Source organism: Arachis hypogaea, chromosome 15, assembly GCF_003086295.3.
Source record: "Arachis hypogaea cultivar Tifrunner chromosome 15, arahy.Tifrunner.gnm2.J5K5, whole genome shotgun sequence".
Taxonomy (NCBI): domain Eukaryota; kingdom Viridiplantae; phylum Streptophyta; class Magnoliopsida; order Fabales; family Fabaceae; genus Arachis; species Arachis hypogaea.
Window position 1 is genome coordinate 57,219,420 of NC_092050.1, and position 22,306 is coordinate 57,241,725.

The 22,306-nt window shown below is 38.4% G+C and overlaps 1 protein-coding gene across 1 annotated transcript; it reads right to left on the reverse strand.

The window, feature by feature from the left end:
- Positions 1–19,057: 19,057 nt before the first annotated feature.
- On the reverse strand, positions 19,058–22,017 carry LOC140179219 (uncharacterized). The gene is made up of 4 exons (XM_072217886.1): positions 21,884–22,017; positions 20,687–21,012; positions 20,238–20,466; positions 19,058–19,754 (listed from the first exon to the last, which is right to left on the reverse strand). Exons 1-4 carry the CDS (start codon positions 22,015–22,017, stop codon positions 19,058–19,060), a joined length of 1,386 nt encoding a protein of 461 aa, XP_072073987.1.
- Between the last annotated feature and the right edge of the window lie 289 nt (positions 22,018–22,306).

Here is a 22,306-nt window from a genome sequence, read left to right on the forward strand (position 1 = left end):
TTTGCTCTTTCCCCATTGTAATTCATGTGCCAACGTTAGCCTCCAAGTTAGGGGGCTAACGTTGGCGTAAACGTTGGTGCCCAGGGGAGAAATTCTCAAGTTCCAACGTTAGCCTCCAAGTTAGGGGGCTAACGTTGGGGCTAACTTTTGCTCCTCTTCCTTGAATATTCATGTGCCAACGTTAGCCTCCAAGTTAGGGGGCTAACGTTGGTGCAAACGTTGGATGGCCAGGGAGGAATTCATGTGCCAACGTTAGCCTCCAAGTTAGGGGGCTAACGTTGGCGCAAAATTTTGGAGCCCAGGGGAGAATTTTCAAGTTCCAACGTTAGCCTCCAAGTTAGGGGCTAACGTTGGGTCCAACTTTTCAACCAAAAGTTTGTGCAAAAGTTCGATGCTAACTTTAGGTCCAGCTTCTTGCTTCCTGGTTCAATTTCACTTATTCCATTGTCCTCTCTTCACTCCTAGCCATTCCTTCTTGCTTCAACCTTTCTCCAAGCTTTCTTCTCCTATCATTAATCAACCAAACTCATCAAAGCTATGCTCAAAATCATGAGATATTCATTCTTTCATAATATGCAACAAATATAGCATAAAACCTCATGAAATGGCATGAATTCATATATGGTTGGTTCAATCAAGGGAAACATGAAAATCTACTCAATTAGCTTGCTTGTAGCTCAAGAAAGTGCATAATTCTAATGAAAACAAAAGAAAAAGACTAGCTAAAATAGGCTAAGATGACTTGTCATCAACACCTTCACGCCACAAGCACATGGTTAGGGACAACTTGGTTTAGCCGCTTAGGCCAGGATTTTATTCCTTCGAGCCCTCCTATCCATTAATGCTCAAAGCCTTGGATCCTTTTTTTTTACCTTTGCCTTTTGGTTTAAAAGGTTACTGGCTTTTTGCTCTTGCCTTTTGGTTTAAAGAGCTATTGGCTTTTTCTGCTTGCTTTTCCTTTTTCTTTCTCTTTTTTTTTATTTTTATTTTTATTTTTTTTGCAAGCTTTGTCATTCACTTCTTTTTCTTGCTTCAAGAATCAATTTTATGATTTTTCAGATTATCAATAACTTTTCTCCTTTTCCATCATTCTTTCAAGAGCCAACAGTTTTAACATTCATAAATAACAAATTCAAAAGACATATGCACTGTTCAAGCATTCATTCAGAAAACAAAAAGTATTGTCACCACATCAAAATAATTAAACTAGTTTCAAGGATGAATTCAAAATCGTGTACTTCTTGTTCTTTTGTAATTAAAACATTTTTCATTTAAGAAAGGTGATGGATTCATAGGACATTCATAGCTTTAAGACATAGACACTAGATACTAATGATCATGTAATGAAGACACAAACATAAATAAAGCATAGAGAACGAAAACAGAAAAAATAAATAGACAAGGAGATTAAGGAACGGGTCCACCTTAGTGAGGGTAGCGTCTTCTTCCTTTTGAAGAACCAATAGTGCTCTTGAGCTCCTCTATGTCTCTTCCTTGCCTTTGTTGCTCCTCCCTCATAGCTCTTTGATCTTCTCTAATTTCATGGAGGAGGATGGAATGCTCTTGGTGCTCCACCCTTAGTTGTCCCATGTTGGAACTTAATTCTCCTAGGGAGGTGTTAATCTGCTCCCAATAGTTTTGTGGAGGAAAGTGCATCCCTTGAGGCATTAGTGGTTATGGAAAAACAAAAAAAGCAATGCTTTTTCCACACCAAACTTAAAATGTTTGCTCGTCCTCGAGCAAAAGAAGGAGGAAATGAGGAGAAGGAGGTGTGTGGTGGGTTCGGCCAAGGGTGGGGGAAGTGTGTATGAAAAGGTGTGGCAGGTGGGGATCCTGTGGGGTCCACAGATCCTGAGGGGTCAAGGACTTATCATCCCTGCTCCATTGAGGTGTGCAAAAATGCCCTTAGTGTGCAATCCTCGCGTTTAACGCCAGACTGCTGTTTGTTTCTGGCGTTAAACGCCAGCTTTTCTCCCCTTCTTGGCGTTAAACGTCAACTTGATGCTCTATTCTGGCGTTAAACATCAGTCTGGTGCTTGTTTCTGGCGTTTAACGCCAGCTTGATGCTTTTTTCTGGCATTAAACGCCAGTCTGATGCTTTTTACTGGCGTTTAAACGCCAGTAATCTCTTCCTCCAGGGTGAGCTATTTTTAATGCTATTTTTCATTCTGTTTTTGATTTTTCAGTTGTTTTTGTGACTTCACATGATCATCAACCTAAAGAAAACATAAAATGGCAATGGAAAATAAATAGATATAATTAAATAACATTGGGTTACCTCCCAACAAGCGCTTCTTTATTGTCAATAGCTTGACAGTAAGCTCTCATGGAGCCTCACAAATAATCAGAGCAGGGTTGGGGTCTCTCAACACCAAACTTAGAGTTTGGTTATGGCCTCCCAACACCAAACTTAGAGTTTGAATGTGGGGGTTTTGTTTGACTCTGTATTGAGAGAAGCTTTTCATGCTTCCTCTCCATGGTTACAGAAGGAGAACCTTGAGTCTTATAGTTTGCAATGTCTGCAAACCACGGAGCTTCCTGAATAGCGAACAATTGCTCATCAAGAAAGGTTTCAGAGATCTCAGTAGGAGGGAGGGATGCTCCTGCTGCTGGTTCTATCCGGGACAGGTGATCAGCTACTTGATTCTCTGTCCCTTTTCTGTCTCTTATTTCTATATCAAACTCTTGCAGAAGCAACACCCATCTTATGAGCCTGGGCTTTGAATCCTGCTTTGTGAGTAGATATTTAAGAGCAGCATGGTCAGTGTACACAATCACTTTTGATCCTACTAAGTATGATCTAAACTTGTCAATGGCATAAACCACTGCAAGCAGCTCTTTTTCTGTGGTTGTGTAATTTTTCTGTGCATCATTTAAAATACGGCTAGCATAATAAATGACATGCAGAAGCTTGTTATGCCTCTGTCCCAATACTGCACCAATGGCATGGTCCCTGGCATCACACATTAGTTCGAATGGTAATGTCCAGTCCGGTGCAAAAATAACTGGTGCTGTGACCAGCTTAGCTTTCAGAGTTTCAAACGCCTGCAGACACTTTGTGTCAAACACAAATGGCGTGTCAACAGCTAGCAGATTGCTCAGAGGTTTTGCAATTTTTGAAAAATCCTTTATAAACCTCCTATAGAATCTTGCATGCCCCAGAAAGCTTCTGATTGCCTTAACATTGGTGGGTGGTGGTAATTTTTCAATTACCTCTACCTTAGCTTGATCCACCTCTATTCCCTTGTTCGAAATTTTATGCCCAAGGACAATTCCTTCAGTCACCATAAAGTGACATTTTTCCAATTTAAAACCAGGTTAGTCTCTTGGCATCTTTTCAGAACAAGTGCTAGATGGTTAAGACAGGAGCTAAATGAGTCCCCAAATACTAAGAAGTCATCCATGAAGACTTCCAAAAATTTCTCTACCATATCAGAGAAGATAGAGAGCATGCACCTCTGAAAGGTTGCAGGTGCATTGCACAGACCAAAAGGCATTCTTCTGTATGCAAATACTCCAGATGGACATGTGAATGCTGTTTTCTCTTGGTCCTGAGGATCTACTGTAATTTGGTTGTAACCTGAATAGCCATCCAAAAAGCAGTAGTATTCATGACCTGCTAGTCTTTCTAGCATCTGGTCTATGAATGGTAAAGGGAAGTGATCCTTCCTGGTGGCTGTGTTGAGCCTTCTGTAGTCAATACACATACGCCACCCTGTAACTGTTCTTGTAGGAACCAGTTCATTTTTTTCATTATGAACCACTGTTATATCTCCCTTCTTAGGGACAACATGGACAAGGCTCACCCAGGGGCTATCAGAAATAGGATAAATAATCCCAGCCTCTAGTAACTTAGTGACCTCTTTCTGCACCACCTCCTTCATGGCGGGATTTAGCCACCTCTGTGGTTGAACCACTGACTTAGCATCATCCTCCAATAGGATCTTGTGCATGCATCTGGCTGAGCTAATGCCCTTAAGATCACTTATGGACCAACCAAGAGCTATTTTGTGTGTCCTTAGCACCTGAATTAGTGCTTTCTCTTCCTGTTGCTCTAAAGCAGAGGTTATGATTACAAAAAAAGTGTCACCTTCTCCCAGAAATGCATATTTCAGGGATAGTGGTAGCGGTTTGAGCTCGGGTTTAGGAGGTTTCTCCTCTTCCTGAGGAGTTTTCAGAGATTCTTTTATTTCCTCTGGTTCCTCCAGATCAGGCTAAACATCTTTAAAAATGTCCTCTAGCTCTGATTCGAGACTCTCAATCATATTGACCTCTTCCACCAGGGAGTCAATAATATCAACATTCAGGCAGTCTTCTGATGTGTCTGGATGCTGCATAGCTTTGACAACATTCAACTTAAACTCATCCCCATTGATTCTCAGTGTTGTCTCCCCTTTTTGGACGTCAATGAAGGGTTCGTCCAGTTGCTAGGAACGGTCTTCCTAGAATGAGAGTTTCACTCTTGTGCTCTTCCATTTCTAGCACTACAAAATCAGTAGGGAAGATAAATGGCCCAACCTTAACAATCATGTCCTCAATTATGCCTGATGGGTATTTAATGGAGCCATCAGTAAGTTGAAGACAGATCCAGGTTGGTTTGACCTCTTCAGTCAAGCCAAGCTTTCTGATAGTGGATGCAGGGATTAGGTTGATGCTTGCCCCAAGATCACATAGAGCTGTCTTGGTACAAGCACCTTCTAATGTGCATGGTATCATAAAGCTTCCGGGATCCTTAAGCTTTTCTGGTAAGCTTGTTAGAATGACTGCACTGCATTCTTCAGTGAGAAAAACTTTTTGTTTCTCTCCAATCCTTCTTATGACTTAAGATCTCTTTCATGAACTTAGCATAAGAGGGTATTTTCTCAAGTGCCTCTGCAAACGGAATCTTTATTTCAAGAGTCCTGAGATAGTCTGTAAAGCGGGCAAATTGTTTATCCTGTTCCGCTTGGCGGAGTTTCTGAGGATAAGGCATTTTGGCTTTATATTCTTCAACCTTAGTTGCTGCAGGTTTATTTCCTACAGAGGCAAATTGAGAAGCCTTCTTAAGGGAGTTAGTATCAGCACTTGCAGGTGTCTGATCCCTCACTGGAGTTTGAACGCCAGAACTGAACATGGATTGGGCGTTTAACACCAGTTTTCACCCTTTTCTGGCGTTTGAATGCCAGACTTATTCCTCTCTAGGCTCTTACTGTCCTCAGAGGGATTTTGGGTAGCAGGTTGCTCATCCTCTGTCAGCTATTCTTTTCTTGGTTTTCTGCTGCTTTGAGTTGAGGTATTTAATGTTTTTCCACTTCTTAATTGAACTGCTTGGCACTCCTCTGTTATCTGTTTTGATAACTGCTGTTTTGTCTGATTCAATTGTGATTCCATATCCTTGTTAGCATTTTTGGTTTCTTGTAGCATCTCCTTAACTTCTGCTAACTGCCTTGTTATAGAAGATAGTTGCTGATTGAGTTCAGCAACTTGTTCTTGAGGATTAAAGTCAGTTGATACTGTCTTAGCTTCTTCTTTCATGGAGGACTCATTACTTATGTACAGATGCTAATTTATAACAACTATATCAATAAGCTCTTGAGCCTCTTCAATAGTCTTTCTCATGTGTATAGATCCACCAGCTGAGTGATCTAGAGATATCTGAGCTTTTTCTGTAAGCCCATAGTAGAAAATGTCTAATTGCACCCGCTCTAAAAACATTTCAGAGGGGCATTTCTGAGCATCCCTCTGTACCTCTCCCAAGCATTATAAAGGGATTCATCATCCTCTTGTTCAAAGCCTTGGATGTCCAGCCTTAGCTGTGTCATCCTTTTTGGAGGGAAATATTGATTCATGAATTTGGCTGATATCTGTTTCCATGTTCTTATGCTTGCTGTGGGTCGGTTATTTAACCACCTCTTAGCTTGATCTTTTACAGCAAACGGAAACAGTAACAGTCTGTATACATCCTGATCTACCTCCTTGTCACGCATTGTGTCAGTAATTTGCAAGAACTGCGCCAGAAACTTAGTAGGTTCTTCCTATGGAAGACCAAAATACTGGCAATTTTGTTGCACCATGACAATGAGCTGAGGATTTAGCTCAAAACTGCTTGCTTTGATAGGAGGTATACAGATACTACTCCCATATGCAGCAGTAATGGGGTTAGCATATGACCCCAAAGTCATTCTTGACTGTTCATTTTCACTTAGGTCCATGATGGAGAAAGGGAGATGATGCGGATTGCAAATAAAATATTTTATTTATTTATTTTTTTTGAAAACCGAAATTAAAATAAAATAAAATAAATGAAAAATTGACTATAATTTCAAAAATTAGAAGAAAAAAAATAAAAGAAAATAGAAAACTAAATTAATTAAAAAGATTTGAAAAAGATGTGGGTGAGGATTTTCGAAAAAATAAAGAGAGAGAAATTGGTTAGAAAGTTTTGAAAAAGATATGTCTTAAAATTAAAGATACTTGTAAGAAAATAAAATAAAATAAATAAAAAAAGAAGAAAAGATATGAAAAATATTTTATTTTAAGATTTGAGATTAGAAAAGATAAGATAAGCAAGGTAAGAGAAGATAAGGAATTTAAATTAAAAAGTTTTGAAATTTAAATTTGAAATTTGAAATTCGAAAAATTGAAATTTTAAATTTTGAATTTTTGAATTTTCGAAAAATTCAATAATATAAGATAAGGATTTGAAAAAGATTTAAATTTTGAAAAGATTTGATTTTTTTAAATTTAAAAATTCAAATTTTAAAATTCAAATTTCAAAATTTGCACGAATTTTGAATTTTGGAAGTTGAAATTTGAAATTGAAATAAGATAAGATAAGTTTTTGAAAAAGATATAAAATTTTTTTTTGAAAAGGATTTGAATTTTGAAATTTTTAAAACTAAGATAAGATAAAATAGAAATTTTAAAATAAAAATCTGAAATTCTTATGTAAATTTTGAAAATTAATTAGAATAAAGAGGAAAAATATTTTTGAATTTAATGAAGAAAGAGAAAGACACAAAACTTAAAATTTTTTAGATCTAATGCTCCTTATTTTCGAAAATTTGGAGGAAAAACACCAATGAACACCAAACATAAAAATTTTAAGATCAAAACACAAGCAAGACTCAAGAACACCTTGAAGATTCACAAGAATACGAAGAACAAAAATTCAAAGACTCAAAGGACTCAAGAACATAAAAAAAGAACACCAAACTTAAAATTTTTAGAAAAGCAAAAATAAATTTTCGAAAATTAAATAAAAACTAACAAGAAAACACCAAACTTAAAACTTGAAAACATGCAACTAGACTCAAACAGAAAACTCTAAAGATTAATAAAGAAAAATAATAAATTTTTGGAAAATTTTTTTTTTAAAAGAAAATAAAAGACTCTGACCCAAAAGACAAAATTTTCCTAATCTGAGCAACAAAATAAACCGTCAGTTGTCCAAACTCAAACAATCCCCGGCAACGACGCCAAAATCTTGGTGCACGAATTGTAAATCACACTTTTCACAACTCATACCACTAACCAGTAAGTGCACTGGGTCGTCCAAGTAATACCTTACGTGAGTAAGGGTCGATCCCACGGAGATTGTTGGCTTGAAGTAAGCTATGGGTATTTTGTAATTCTTAGTCAGGAAATTAGTAATAAAAAAGATTGGGTTTATGAAGAGTAAATAGCATAAATTAAATAATACTTGTTATGCAGTAATGGAGAACAGATTGAGGATTTGGAGATGCTCTGTCTTTCGAATCTCTGCTTTCCTACTGTCTTCTTCTTCACGCACGCAAGGCTCCATCCATGGCAAGCTGTATGTTGGTGGATCACCGTTGTCAATGGCTACCATCCGTCCTCTCAGTGAAAATGGTCCAAATGCGCTGTCACCGCATGGTTAATCATCTGTCGGTTCTCACTCATGTTGGCATAGGATCCATTGATCCTTTTGCGTCTGTCACTACGCCCAGCACTCGTGAGTTTGAAGCTCGTCACAGTCATCCCATCCCAGATCCTACTCGGAATACCACAGACAAGGTTTAAACTTTCCAGATCTCAGGAATAGCCGCCAATAATCCTAGCCTATACCACGAAGACTCTGATCATGAACAAAGAGGCTAAGAGATACACACTCAATCTAAGGTAGAACGGAAGTGGTTGTCAGGCATGCGTTCAAAGGTTGAGAATGGTGATGAGTGTCACAGATCATCACATTCATCACGGTTAAGTACAAGCGAGTATCTTAAAACAGAAACAAGCGTGATTGAATAGAAAACATAAGTAATTGCATTAATTCATCGAGACACAACAGAGCTCCTCACCCCCAACCATGGGGTTTAGAGACTCATGCCGTCAGAAATACAATATGAAACATGCAAAACGTCATGAGATCCAAAGTAAGTCTCTAAAAGTTCTTTTTATACTCAACTAGTAGCTAGGGTTACAGAAAATAAGTAACTAAGTGCAGATAGTGCAGAAATCCACTTCCGGGGCCCACTTGGTGTGTGCTTGGGCTGAGCATTGAGCTTTACACGTATAGAGGCTTCTCTTGGAGTTAAATGCCAGGTTGTAGCCTGTTTCTGGCGTTTAACTCTGGTTTGCAACCTGTTTCTGGCGTTTAATGCCAGAATAGGGTAAAGACTTGGCGTTAAACGCCAATTTGCGTCATTAAAAATTGGGCAAAGTATGGACTATTATATATTTCTGGAAATCCCTAGATGTCTACTTTCCAACGCAATTGAGAGCGCGCTAATTGGTCTTCTGTAGCTCCAGAAAATCCATTTCGAATGCAGGGAGGTCAGAATCCAACAACATGTGCAATCCTTTTTCAGCCTCTGAATCAGATTTTTGCTCAGGTCCCTCAATTTCAGCCAGAAAATACCTGAAATCACAGAAAAATACACAAACTCATAGTGAAGTCCAGAAATGTGAATTTTGAATAAAATCTAATAAAAATATACCAAAAAGTAATTAAAACATGCTGAAAACTACTTAAAAATAATGCCAAAAAGCGTATAAATTATCCGCTCATCACCAAGCTTCCTCAAGTTCACATTCTTCTTCCCCAATTTCATCTATCTCTTCCCCATCACTCTCATCATAGATAGAAGGTTTAGTGAAGTCTACCTCGTCATCAATTCCAAGCACAGTGGGGAAGGACTCATCAAGCTCAAAAGGATCGTATGTCGATTCGGAATCATCATAAATAGGGGGTCTTGTTGCTTGGGATACTTCTTCCAATTCTTCATTCACCAATTACCTTGGAAGTTATACATCCTCCTCAACATTGCTTTCTAATGCACTGGAAGAAGGCTCAACAAGATCATCAAGGGGATTGACCAATGTGGACAAAAAATCACTAATGATGGAATCCACTTCTTGATCAATTTCCTTCGACTCTCTATCCACTTCCTCAACATCATTCTCCTCTTTAAAATCCCTTCCAAACTTTGTGGAAGACGGCTCTTCAAATTGAGATTCCTTTATGTGCTCAACATATTCTATACATCCAACCACTACTTCCTTTTGTTCACTAATTTCTACCTCCTCCTTTTGTTGTACTTCCTGTTTTAACTCCTCCTCCTTACCATGGAGCTTCATATTCACTCCCTCACTAAGCTCTTTGGTTACTTCTCCACATTCAACAATGGGAGCGCCTTGATCGCATAGGCTTAGGCGGGATAAGACCATATTACCAATGGCTTCTACCATGATAGCCATTTTTGCTCTTAACTCTGCAAACTTCTTTTCACCCTCCTCTTGTCGCCTTAAGATATGAGATTTAAGATCTCTCAATTCCAACATGGGGGCTTCGTTGGGAGGTGATGCTGGAAGAGAAGGTTCATTATTTGAGGGAAGGTTGTTGTAATTAGAGGGTGGTTCATATTGGTGAAATTCTTGAGGTGATGTGTATGGACTTTGTGGTTCATCGGAGTATTGGTGTTGGAAAGGTGATGGTTCTAGATGCGGTACATATGGTGGTTGGTATGGTGGGTATGGGTTGGGGTCACATGGGGGTAAATGGTGGTGGAAAGCTTGTGATTAAGGTGGAGGGCTATGTTGAGGAGGGGGTTCATATGCATGTGGTGGTTGTGGTTGACAATCATAATAAGGGTCATCACACTCATTGGATTGGTATGCATTAGGATTAGGATTATACCCATAAGATTTCGGAGGGGGTTGTTGCCAAGAAGGTTGTCCATAAGCTTAGGGCTCCTCCCACCTTTGATTTCCAAATCCTTGATGCACATCCTCACCGAAACTTCCATTTCCTACAACATAGTTTGAATCACACTCATAGCCAAAGTGATGAGAATTCATGGTGATAAGAGAAGACAAAAAACAAAACTAACAAGAAACAAAGAAAACAAAGTCCTACAACTAGCAAAAACTAACAAACAAACCAAAAATCAAGCAATTCACAATATATACAATAGCCAATAACATAACACCGTTGCGATCCCCGGCAACGGCGCCATTAATTTGATGGGCGAAAAATCATTGTCGGTCTAGATTTTCTTCCTAAAGAAAGGAATTAGTTCGTTGTAAGCATAGCTCCAAACCAACAAACAACTCTCACATCAAATTAAAATTTTGGTTGTCACAAAGAACAAACCCCAAATAAGAATTAACCGAAGTATTTAGACTCTGGGTCGTCTCACGAGGATAGCAATAAAGTGATCAATTATTGGCTATAAGAATGGAAGGAGGGTTTGATTAATAAGAGGGCAAGAAATTAATTGAGAAAGAATTTAAATAACAAAACACGTAAATCAAGCAAGTAATTAAAGAAGGCAAGATAAAGAACTCTTGGCTAAGACTTAGGTAATTGAGATCACTATCCTTGTCAACAATTCAAACATTGATAATTATGCAGAACTGAGCTCATTAGGTCTACTCACTAAAGCCTTAAGTACGTAATGTCTACTCCTAGGCTTGGAGTACGTCAAATGGCTTGATCAACATCAATCCATAAGTCCCAACCTAGCTACTAATCAACTTAGTAGTAGGCTAGAGTCAATGATTATCAAATTGATCCCCAAGGGTTCTAGAATTACCAATTCAATGAAGCCGAAGGACTCAAGATCACTCAATCCCCTTAGCCTAGGCCAAGGGTCAAGAGAACTACTCAAAAACTAAAGAAAACATTTCATCAAACATCTAGAATGCAATAAAAGTAAACATCACAAATTGCTAAAATTAAGGAGACCCATAACTTTCATAAGCAAGAACTCAACAATATCAATGAAGGTAAACATAAAAGAGATATGGAAACATAAATTTGCATTAAAAGGAAATTAGATCTAACAATGTTCATCAACATAAAAGATAGCAAAATGGGAATTCAACATTACAACTAAGAAAGACAAGATGTAGAAGCGAGAAATTGTAAAAGAAACAAGATGAAATTAAGTAATTAATTCAAGATCCAAGACAATTTAACCTAATCCTAACCTAATTCTAGAGAGAAGAGGGAGCTTCTCTCTCTAGAAAACTAACTAAAGGCTTATGTTGGCTAACTAATTGCTCCGTCATTGCTTGGACTTTAATTCTGCATGAAATACACTCAGAAACAAGTTAGAATTGGGCATGGGCAGCTCAGAAATCGCCCCCAGCGTTTTGCCTTAAAATGGGTCACGTGAGAGTACCGGCGCATACGCGCCAAGTGCACACGCATCGATTGGCTGTTTCTTCACCCGTGCGGACGCCTCTTGTATGCGTGTGCGCCCATTGATGCATTCCCAATTCTTGTTTCTTCATGCATTCTCTAATTTGTATGCTTTTCTCCTCATCAACTCGGATGGTCCTCTTCACCCGCTTGGTAGGTGGCTTGACCCTTGTGGATGGTTGTGCCTTAGCTGGTGCTCGTTTAGTTCCATTCTTTGCCGGTGTCTTGTCAGAAGCCTTCTTCTTTCCTCTCTTGATGGCTATCCTGGAAAAAGAAGAAAGAGAAGGAATGTCAAATTTAGATAGCTAAAAACGGAAGAAAGAAAGTCCAAGTGATAATAAATGTCAAATAAAAAGACAGTGTCTTAAATACATGGTAGCTACAACATGCAAGTAAGACATCAAGTAAAATTATGAAGGCATATCATAACAACTAGATGCAAGAGAGATAAAAGCATGCAAGTAACAAGCATGAGAAGAATAGCTCAATCATCAATATCAACAATAATAGTCACTTGCAATAAAATAATGAGCACTTTAGAATGACAATTAATGAATACTAAACTCAATATGTAACAACCCTAATTTTTAAGTACGCGAGATCTTTTCTGAAAGTACAGATTTCTCTGAAGGATCAGTAAGGGGAGAACCTCTGATATATCATCAAGTATCTCAATCCTCATGGTCATTATGTCATCTTTAAGCTAGAACCTTTTCTGAGGCAAGTTCGATAATGCAGCCACGAAAAACCTAGTTTTTGAACTGTATCTGTTAGGAGTTTTGATTCTGGTTTCCGTAAATAGTCTCAGTTTGACGAATTGGACTCGATTCATGAGAGAAGAGAGATAATAGGATAATATTATCATTATATGAATATTAGAAGCTTCTTGAATAATATTATAAGGTTACCTGGTCAGTTTTAGTTAAAAACAGAAAATTGGTTTAACCGGGTTCACAGTTTACTGGTGCAGCTTAGCACCAGCACTCCCTGATGACTTTAGCAATGCTAATGCCTCATCATACATGTTCTATTCTCATATTAAATATGTTACTAGTGTCATTTATGCTAGTAGCTCAGAAAATAATTTTTAGAGATGTTTTCACAAGTGTTCCGATACATCTAGTTTTAGTAGTTATACACCTGAGATATTTTAGTATTATTTTAATCCACCTCCAAGCCAACCAATCACAACTCATCCTACACCCCCAAAACCCCCAAGGCTGGTTCATTTGCTCCTTGTGGCCGAAATTTCCAAGAGAGAAAAGGAGGGAAAAGTTATTAGTTCCAAATCTTCAAAGCTTGATTTCTACTGAACTAAAACTCAAATCAAAATTTCAATCCAACCAAGATGATCCTCTCTTCTTTCTCTACATGATCATATGACTTATCAAGGTTGGAATGAAGGTGATTTGGCTGCACCATCTCCTTTTTGCTTCGGTTTCAAGGAAACATGCTTAAACATGTGTTTTCTTAATGTTCTTTCTTAGGAATCATTCTTAACTTGACTTGTGGGCTAAGAAACGTTAATTTCCAGCAATTATAAGGTGAGATATCCCTTCCTAACATGCTGAGAGAGATTTGGTCAGTTGAGGGTTTGTGGATTTAAAGTTGTTCTTGATGTGATTTAGGAGGAAAAATTGCTTAAGGACCACCTAAGGACATAACCGAATTTGGAGCAGCAAAACCAGGTAGGGTTTGACGAGTTTAATCTTGATTGATTTTATTTGAGTTGTGTGATTATGATATGGTTTGGCTGTGCTTGAAATTGATTGTTTATATGAGTAATTCTTGTTGAAATTTTGGTGAAATTTTGATGAAATTTGATGAAATTCAAGCTATGAACTTGGGTTCTTGTGGCTGCTGGAAAATGAAAATTTAACCCTTAAATTGGGGTTCAATTTGTGTTAAAATAAAGTAGAAAAGATGGGGTTTTGGTGGCTGCTAATTTATTATGAATTTTGGTAAAAATCGGTTGCTAAAAAGATTGAAAAACGGGTAAAAATAGAGAAAGAATCTGAAGAATTTACGAAGAACACTTTGAGTGTGATGAATAACATTGAAGAACACCTTTTAGATCTTAAAAAGGGCAATTTTGTAATTATTTTGGTGTTTGAGGGGTTATTTTGTAATTTCTGAAAGTTAGGGTGGTTAAAGTAGAAATATTAAAAGTTACGGGTGGTAAAAAGTGAATTTTAAAGGTTAAAGGTTAAAAAGGGGTAATTTTCGAAAATTTAATGATAAAATAATAAATAATAATAAAATATTAAATAATAATAATTAATTAAAAATAATATTTTAATAAAAATAATAAAATAATGCGAAAAAGGCGGTTTTCCATAAAAGCTTTAGAAAGACAACTTTAAGCGCAGAATCTCTTCATTACCTTCATAAAACACTTAGGGAGTGGTAATAACATATTAGTGAGTTGAAGATAAAGGAAAGATAAAATCTTGAAGAAAAGATAAAAATCAAAGAAAAGTCTTTAATATTTTAATGACAGAAAAACAGTCAGAGACTAGTGAACGAACTAGGGCAGCATAGTTAATCCTTGAGTTGCGACTAAGGTTAGGTATAATATGAAAAGTGAAACTGTTTCAGTATAGACTTAATGAACCTATACTTGGGACAGGTTAACTATTCATACCAAAATTTACATAAGCTTTAAATACATATGTTAAGCAGAGAAATAAGAGCAGAGTAAAGAAACACAAAGAACAGAGTAAGTAGAGTAAAGTAAAGAGAAAAAGAGTAATAAAGAGACTAAGAGAAAAGAGTAATCAGAGCAGAGTGAAGAGACTAAGAGAAAAGAGTAATCAGAGCAGTGTAAAGAGACAAAGAGGGAAGAGTAGTAAAACCCACAGATTGATAATTGGTTAAATTTGGTACCTACGAACTGAATGATCATTGATCTTAGGGAAACCTATAAATTGTTATTTGTTTTAAATGCGGGAAAACTCACGAATTGATAATCATTGATTACGGGAATAACCCATGAACTGTTGTATGTTGATCTCGGGTATAACCCACGAACTGAGGATCACTGTTTTGTGTATTGATCTCGGGGAAACCCACGAACTGAGGATCTCTGTGTTGTTGTGTATTGATCTCGGGGAAACCCACGAACTGAGGATCTTTGTTTTGTTTGTGTGTTGATCTCGGGGACACGCACGAACTGAGGATCACTGTTTCCCCTTGTGCGTATATTATGGGGTCGAGCTTTGTGCCGACTGCCGGTAGTCACGAAGGAGTGGTATTCTTACCACCGACACGTATGCACTAAGGACACAAAAGGAAACCATATCTGGGACTTGTTCCTAGGTAATGTTGGGCTGCAGGGTGTAAATCGACACGTGAGCTTATGGCCTGCATAGGACAGACATGCATCATACTTGGTTGTGCATTTCCTCTGTTATGATTGTTATTTGAATGTATGCTTTCTTTGTTTGTATTCTATTCACTGTGTCTGTGTTTTATTTTCTTGTATTCTTTTGTTTGTGTTTTGCTTTCTGTTTTTTCTATTTTCTCTATTTATCTGTTTCTTCTGTTTACTGCTTCTCAGTATTCTGCTATTTATCTGTTAAACAACACGGGATTAATGAACTTAACTAATAACCCTGGCACTACTAAGAACTTCCCAGTTCTTACCCCCTTTTCTCCCTTCCTTCCCTCCAGATGGAGACGGGCGTGATATTCTATGAAGTTGAAGACCTATACATTTACGAGGATCCAGTGTACTATGGTTACTACATTTTGAGTGCAGAGCCTCGTATGAGACATTACGCGTTATGAAACCATCCCTTCCAACATCCTTTGTATAGCCCGCATTTTTGACCCCGATGTTCCTTACGACTTTCCCTTATCCTGGTTACACACTGACTCACCTGGACATCCTTTTCCCGACGGTCCCAGATACCCTATACAAGCTCAACCTTTGAATGTGGTAGAACCCGAACCTATCATTCCTGATGAGCTCGAGTTAGCTGGTGACTACGTACCTATAATTCCACCAGAGTGAGACTTTCTCCCTGAGCTGATCCCTGACTTTCCACAGCCTGAGGAACCGGCACTACCGGACGATGGGGTAGCCCCTATATACGCGAATGGACCTATGCTCGTGAATGGTTTTATACATAGTGACAGCAGTGCTTTTGGTGGGTCTGAGGGTATAGCTGTAGCGGTGGATAATGAGGAGGAGGAGGATCCTGAGATAGAGATAGAGTAGGATGAGGAGATGGGTGAGCCTCACGACGATCTTCTGAATGGCCACGTGTAGATATAGTTTGACAGTAGTAAGGGCATTCTTTTGATGACACTCTAGTCTGACAATATCTATTAGTTAGTCTCTCACTTATGTTAGTACACCCAAGAGCTAGGAGCTATATAGTGGTTAGGCTAGCCTGGGCGCCAGTGTAGCGGCTTTTTGTATGGGCCAGGCTCTGGGAGTGTCGTGTATATATATTAGCTACGTAGGTTGATGAGGATGTAAACTGACTTGATCTTGTGTAAACGCTACATGTTTTGTTATAGTGTACATGATGTATATTATCAGCTGTATTTCTATGTTTCTTTATGCTGCTTTTCTATTACTCTCAATGTTAGCTTGTTTATTTTACCTTATCATCTGCAGCGAATAAAAAAAACTTATTCGTAAAATTGGCAACGTTCTAACAAGGCACAGGCTCATATATTAAGTAATAGTTAATAATTAGGAAGAACAAGTTGGTAACACTTGGCTTCTTGTATGACCATGGTATACTAGGAGTTGGGTCGTTACACAATACACATGGATTACAAGGGTTGTGAAAAAGAGGCATTAAGGTACAAGAATAAAATAGAAAATAAATTGAGATACTATGAGAGCTTTTCCACAAATACTTAGTGTGCAAAGTAAAAATCAGAAGTAAGGTAATTAATCAAAGTGTATATGAGATCCAAAATAAGATGCCAATTGTCAAAGCACACCTCATAACACAAACAAGCTAAGATATCGCAAAATAATCACCCAAATAAAATTTCAACACTAACATAAAAAAATACACGATAAAAGAATGAAAAAGAAATTACAATTAACAAAGCTAAAATGCAATTAAAATTAAATTAAAATATTTAAGTGCAAAAACAAAAGAAGAATTTAAGAGTAGAAGAGAGGAAGAAAATAAACTTTAAAAAGAAGATGAAAATAGGGACATAAATGGGAGTAAGAATGAGGGAAGAGGGGTAGGAAGAGAAGAAGAAAAAGGAAAGGAAATTGTGGCTGGCAGAGGTGGTGGTCTCCGGTGATAGTCCGCTGGCGGTGGTGGATGGGGAAGAGAAAGAAGTAAGAGGTAGAAAGAAAGAAAGAAGAAGAATTAGGATTAGAGAGGGAAGAGAAGAATAAAAGGAGAGAAGTCTGGGTGGCGCGCTGAGGAAGGGAAATTGTCGGTAAAGAATTTCTCAATGGAATCTCGTTGCAAGTATAGTTTTAAACCAACAACATTCCTCAATCAAAATTTAATTTGTTTGTCACAAGTACAAACCCCAATAAAAATAACTGAAGTATTTAAACCTCGGGCCGTCTCTCAAGGAATTACAGGGAAGTGTTCATGTTATTCGCTATAGCAAAGTGTTTTTGGGGTTTTGAATAAGGGACATAAAAAATAAATGACAAGAAAGTAAATGATACTCAAATGATAAAAAGGTCTTGGCAAGGGTTGATGGTTAAGGATCTTTATCCTTGTCACTAACCACAACATGATAATTACAAGGATCAATCCCATTAAGTCATCCTCTAACAAGTGAAGGAAAGTCAAATGAGCTACATTAATCCTAATCCATAAGTCCTAGCCACCTCACTAATTAACCTAGTGGAAGCTAGAGTTAATGGACACCAATTATCAATCACTTGGACATTAGCAACTCAAGTTCACCTAAGTTACCATCCCAAGCCAAGAACACAAAAATCTACTCTAACATCCTTACAAGTATTTTGACAAACACATGGAAGGCATAAAAGGAAAGCAAGATAAAATTGCAAGAAATATAAATCTACACTACCAATTGCAAGCAAATTAACAACAACAGCTCAAATCAACAACAAAGGAACATGAAACATAAATTGCATTAAAGAAAGATAAAATGATCAAGAGTGCATTAACAACAAAGTAAACAAATACAAGGAGTAAAATACTAAACTAGGAAAGTAAAGGTAGAGGAACAAGAAATTGTAAAGGAAAAGTACATCAAGGCATGAATTAAACCTAGATCTAAAGAAATCTTAATTTACACCTAACCTAATTCTAGAGAGAAGAGAGGAGCTTTTCTCTCTAGAAACTAACCTAAAGCATGGTGAAAACTAAAACTAATTGCTCTCCCCTTGACTCCTCTTGAATTCTGCATGTAATAGGCTCATAAATGAGTTGGATATGGGCTTGGGAAGCTTAGAAATTGCCCCAGCGAATAGCGTTTAATGAGGTCACGTGCCGCTTGCCACGCGTACGCGTCGGTCACGTGTACGTGTCATATTGAAATTCTCCTTGTCACGCGTACGCGTTATGTCACACGTACACGTCGCTTGACAAATGACCTTCTCACGTGTGCGCGTAGCTCATGCGTGCACGTCGCTTTGAAATCTTCACAAGCTCATTTCTTTATGAATTATCTACTTGCATGCTTTTCTCTTCACTCCTTTGATCCATTCTTGCCTCTTAAACCTGAAATCACTAACACACATATCAAGGCATCTAGTGAAATCAAAGGTGAATTAAAATTAACCAATTAAAGGCCTAAAATGCATGTTTTCACTCTTAAGCACAAATTTGGAGAAAGTCATGAAAGCATGCTATTTCATTGAATAAATGTGAGAAAAGTTGATAAAATCTTCTAAATTAAGCCCAAGATAAACCCTAAAATGGGGTTTATCACGCGCTGAATTAAGTGACGCGGTGCTTATGACGCACGCGCGTCGCCCACGCGTACGCGTGGGTGAACAGAAAATCAAGTGACACCTAAGCATCGGTCACGCGTACGCGTGACCACTTGTCATGCCAGATGCACGATTCCAGCATCATACCCGCACAATGTTCAATGTACCAAATTACGCCGATTTTCGTTCCACGTGTACGCGTTGCCGACGTACACGCGTGGGGTGGTTTGTGCGCCAGGCACCCCACCTGCACAGTTCCAGTGTAACTTTCTATTTATAATATTAGAGAGTGAACCTCCACATGATGCGTGTGCGTCATTGACTCAGATTCAATTTTTTTCTGAATAAAATGGAAATATGCTTAAGTAAAAATTAATCAAAGACAAAGAACGAAATAAATAGAAGCACATAAATAAAATGGAGTTATAAAAAAGGATGATCATACTATGGTGGGTTGCCTCCCACTTAGCACTTTTCTTTAACGTCCTTAAGTTGGACGGTCCATACGCTCAGTCCTCTTCCCTTGCTGGTTCCTTCAAGAGGAAGATTTCCAACTCTTTGTTGTTCTTCATCTTCACACCATGATACAGCTTCAAACGGTGGCCATTGACTTTGAAGAAGGTGGGGCTTGAGGGGTAACTTAGGTGGACAACTCCGTACGGTTCCACCTTCTCCACCACGTAAGGTCCATCCCACATTGACCTCAGCTTGCTTGGCATTAACCTCAACCTCGAGTTGTAGAGAAAGACTTGATCCCCAGCTCTAAACTTTCTTCTCTTAATGTTCTTGTCATGGACTGCCATGACCTTTTCCTTGTAGAGCCTTGAGTTCTCATATGCCTCTGACCGCAGGCACTCCAATTCCTCCAATTTCACTTTTCTTTCAATTTCGGCTCCTCCCAATCCTGAGTTGCATTCCTTCATAGCGCAGTATGCTTTGTATTCCACCTCAAACGGAAGGTGACAAGTCTTCCCGTAGACTAGGCGGAATGGACTCATGTCGATGGGTGTCTTGTAAGCAGTGCGATAAGCCCATAGCGCATCTCCAAGCCTAGAGCTCCAGTCCCTTCTATGAGGTTTGATAATCTTCTTTAGTATGCCCTTGATCTTTCTATTAGACACCTCAACTTGGCCATTCGTTTGGGGATGGTAAGCCGTCGCCACCTTGTGAATGATGCCATATATTTTCAGCAAACCTGTCATTCTTCTGTTACAAAAATGAAAGCCTTGATCACTCACGATTGCTCGTGGTGATCCAAAGTGACAAATAATATTATTCCTAGCAAAAGAAACAACAACGTTAGCATCATCAGTATGGGTAGGAATTGCTTCCACCCATTTAGAAACATAGTCAACAGCTAACAAAATGTATAAGAAACCATTCGAGTTTGGAAATGGACCCATGAAGTCAATACCCCAAACATAAAAAATTTCACAAAACAACATAAGTTGTTGAGGCATCTCATCCCTCTTGGATATATTTCCAAACCTTTGGCATTGGTGGTAAGAGTCACATAAAATTTTAGCATCCTTAAAAAGTGTGGGCCACTAAAATCTGCAATTTAAAATTTTTCTAGTAGTTCTATAAGGACCAAAGTGTCCACCACTCTCAGAAGAGTAGCAGCCCTCTAAAATTGACTAGATTTTGAATTGTGGTACACATCTTCTAATTATTTCACATATGTAACACCTGGAATCGCTTTTAAGCTTGTCCTTTTTATGCTTAGAAAAATTAGGAGGAAAGGTACGACTAACCAAATAATTAGCTTTGGGTGCATAACAAGGAACCACCTCATATATTGCTTGTAAGCTATCAAGTGGAAAAGCATCATTGATAGGAGTGGAGTCACTTTTAACATGTTCTAGGCGATTCAACTGGTCCGCCACCAAATTTTGGGAACTACTCCTATCTTTGATTTCTAATTCAAACTCTTGCAATAACAATATCCAACAGATTAACCTTGGTTTAGACTTTTTCTTAGCTAACAAATATTTCAAAGCCGCATGGTTTGAATATACTACCACTATGGTTCCAAGTAAATAAGCTCAGAATTTATCCAAAGCAAAAATAATAGCTATAATTAGACTGGGCACTATCTAAAGTTTTAGAAGTATAAGCAATAATATAAGGGTCCTTACCTTTGCACTGAGCCAGCGCTGCTCCTACCGCATAGTTTGATGCGTCATACAAGATCTCGAACGGCCTACTCCAGTCAGGCTCTCTCACAATAGAAACTTGGGTCAAGGCAATCTTCAGCTTGTCAAATGCTTCCATGCAGACCTTAGTCAAGTCAAACTCTACGTCCTTCTGCAGCAGACGGGACAAAAATAGTGAAACCTTACTGATGTCCTTGATAAAACACCGGTAGAAACCTGCATGACCAAGAAAAGAACGAACTTCTCTTACGGAGGAGGGGTAAGGTAAACCAGAAATAACATCTACCTTTGCAGTATCAACAGATATACTAGTATTAGAAACAACATGGCCTAGAACAATACCTTGCTTTACCATAAAATGACATTTTTCAAAATTAAGCACAAGGTTTGAACTAGCACATCTTTCTAATACTCTAGCTAGACTATCCAAACAAAGGTAAAAGGAATCACCATAAACACTAAAGTCATTTATAAATACTTTCATACAATGCTCAAGAAGATCTGAGAAGATACTCATCATGCACCTTGGAAACGTAGCCGGTGCATTACATAAACCAAAAGGCATTCTCTTATATGCAGACGTTCCAAAGGAGCATGTAAAAGTTGTTTTCTCCTGATCTTTTGGAGCAATATGGATTTGAAAATAACCAGTATAACCATCGAGAAAACAATAGTGTGATTTACCTGACAGGTGAACAAGCATTTGATCGATGAAAGGTAATGGGTAGTGATCCTTGCGAGTGGCCAAATTCAAGCTCCTGTAGTCAACGCACACTCTCAAGGAATTCTGCACTCTTGTAGCCATGAGTTCTCCATGCTCATTCTTCACTATTATGATGCCCAACTTCTTCGGAACCACTTGTACTGGACTAACCCACTCACTATCTGAAATTGGATAGATAATGTCGGCTTCAAGCAGTCAGGTCACTTCCTTCTTCACAACTTCCAAAATTGTGGGGTTCAACCGCCTTTGAGGTTAACGGATAGGCCTTGCTCCCTCCTCTAGAAAAAATGTGGCGCTTATAGACTTGAGGGCTTATACCCACTATGTCTGCTAAACTCCACCCAATAGCTTTCTTGTTTCTTCTTAGCACACTAAGCAGACGCTCCTCTTGTTGGGAGGTAAGTTCCTCTGTAATGATAACTGAGAGCTATTGATTATCTTCAAGATAAGAATACTTTAGGTAAGGTGGAAGGGGCTTCAACTCCATTTTCAGCTCATGGCTTGGCACTTGATCTTCTGGAACCATTGGAGGTGGCAAGGTGTCTACAGTATACTCAGAGGGCTTTTCCACACTTGCACCTTGAACCATGTTCTTCTCATCACCTGCCTCTTGGTGAACTTCAGCTACAGTCTCATCAACAATGTCACACTGGAAGATAGAGTGGTCTTCTGGTAGGTGCTTCATAGCTTCATCAAGGTTGAAGCTCACTGCCCTTCCATCTATCTCAAAGGAATATGTACCCAAGAAGGCATCCAATTTAAACCGAGAAGTCTTCAAAAATGGCCTTCCAAGCAAGATGGATGAAGGTCTTCTTGAGTCATTAGGGGGAATCTCTAGAATGTAGAAGCCAATAGGAAAATTTAACCCCTTAATGCTC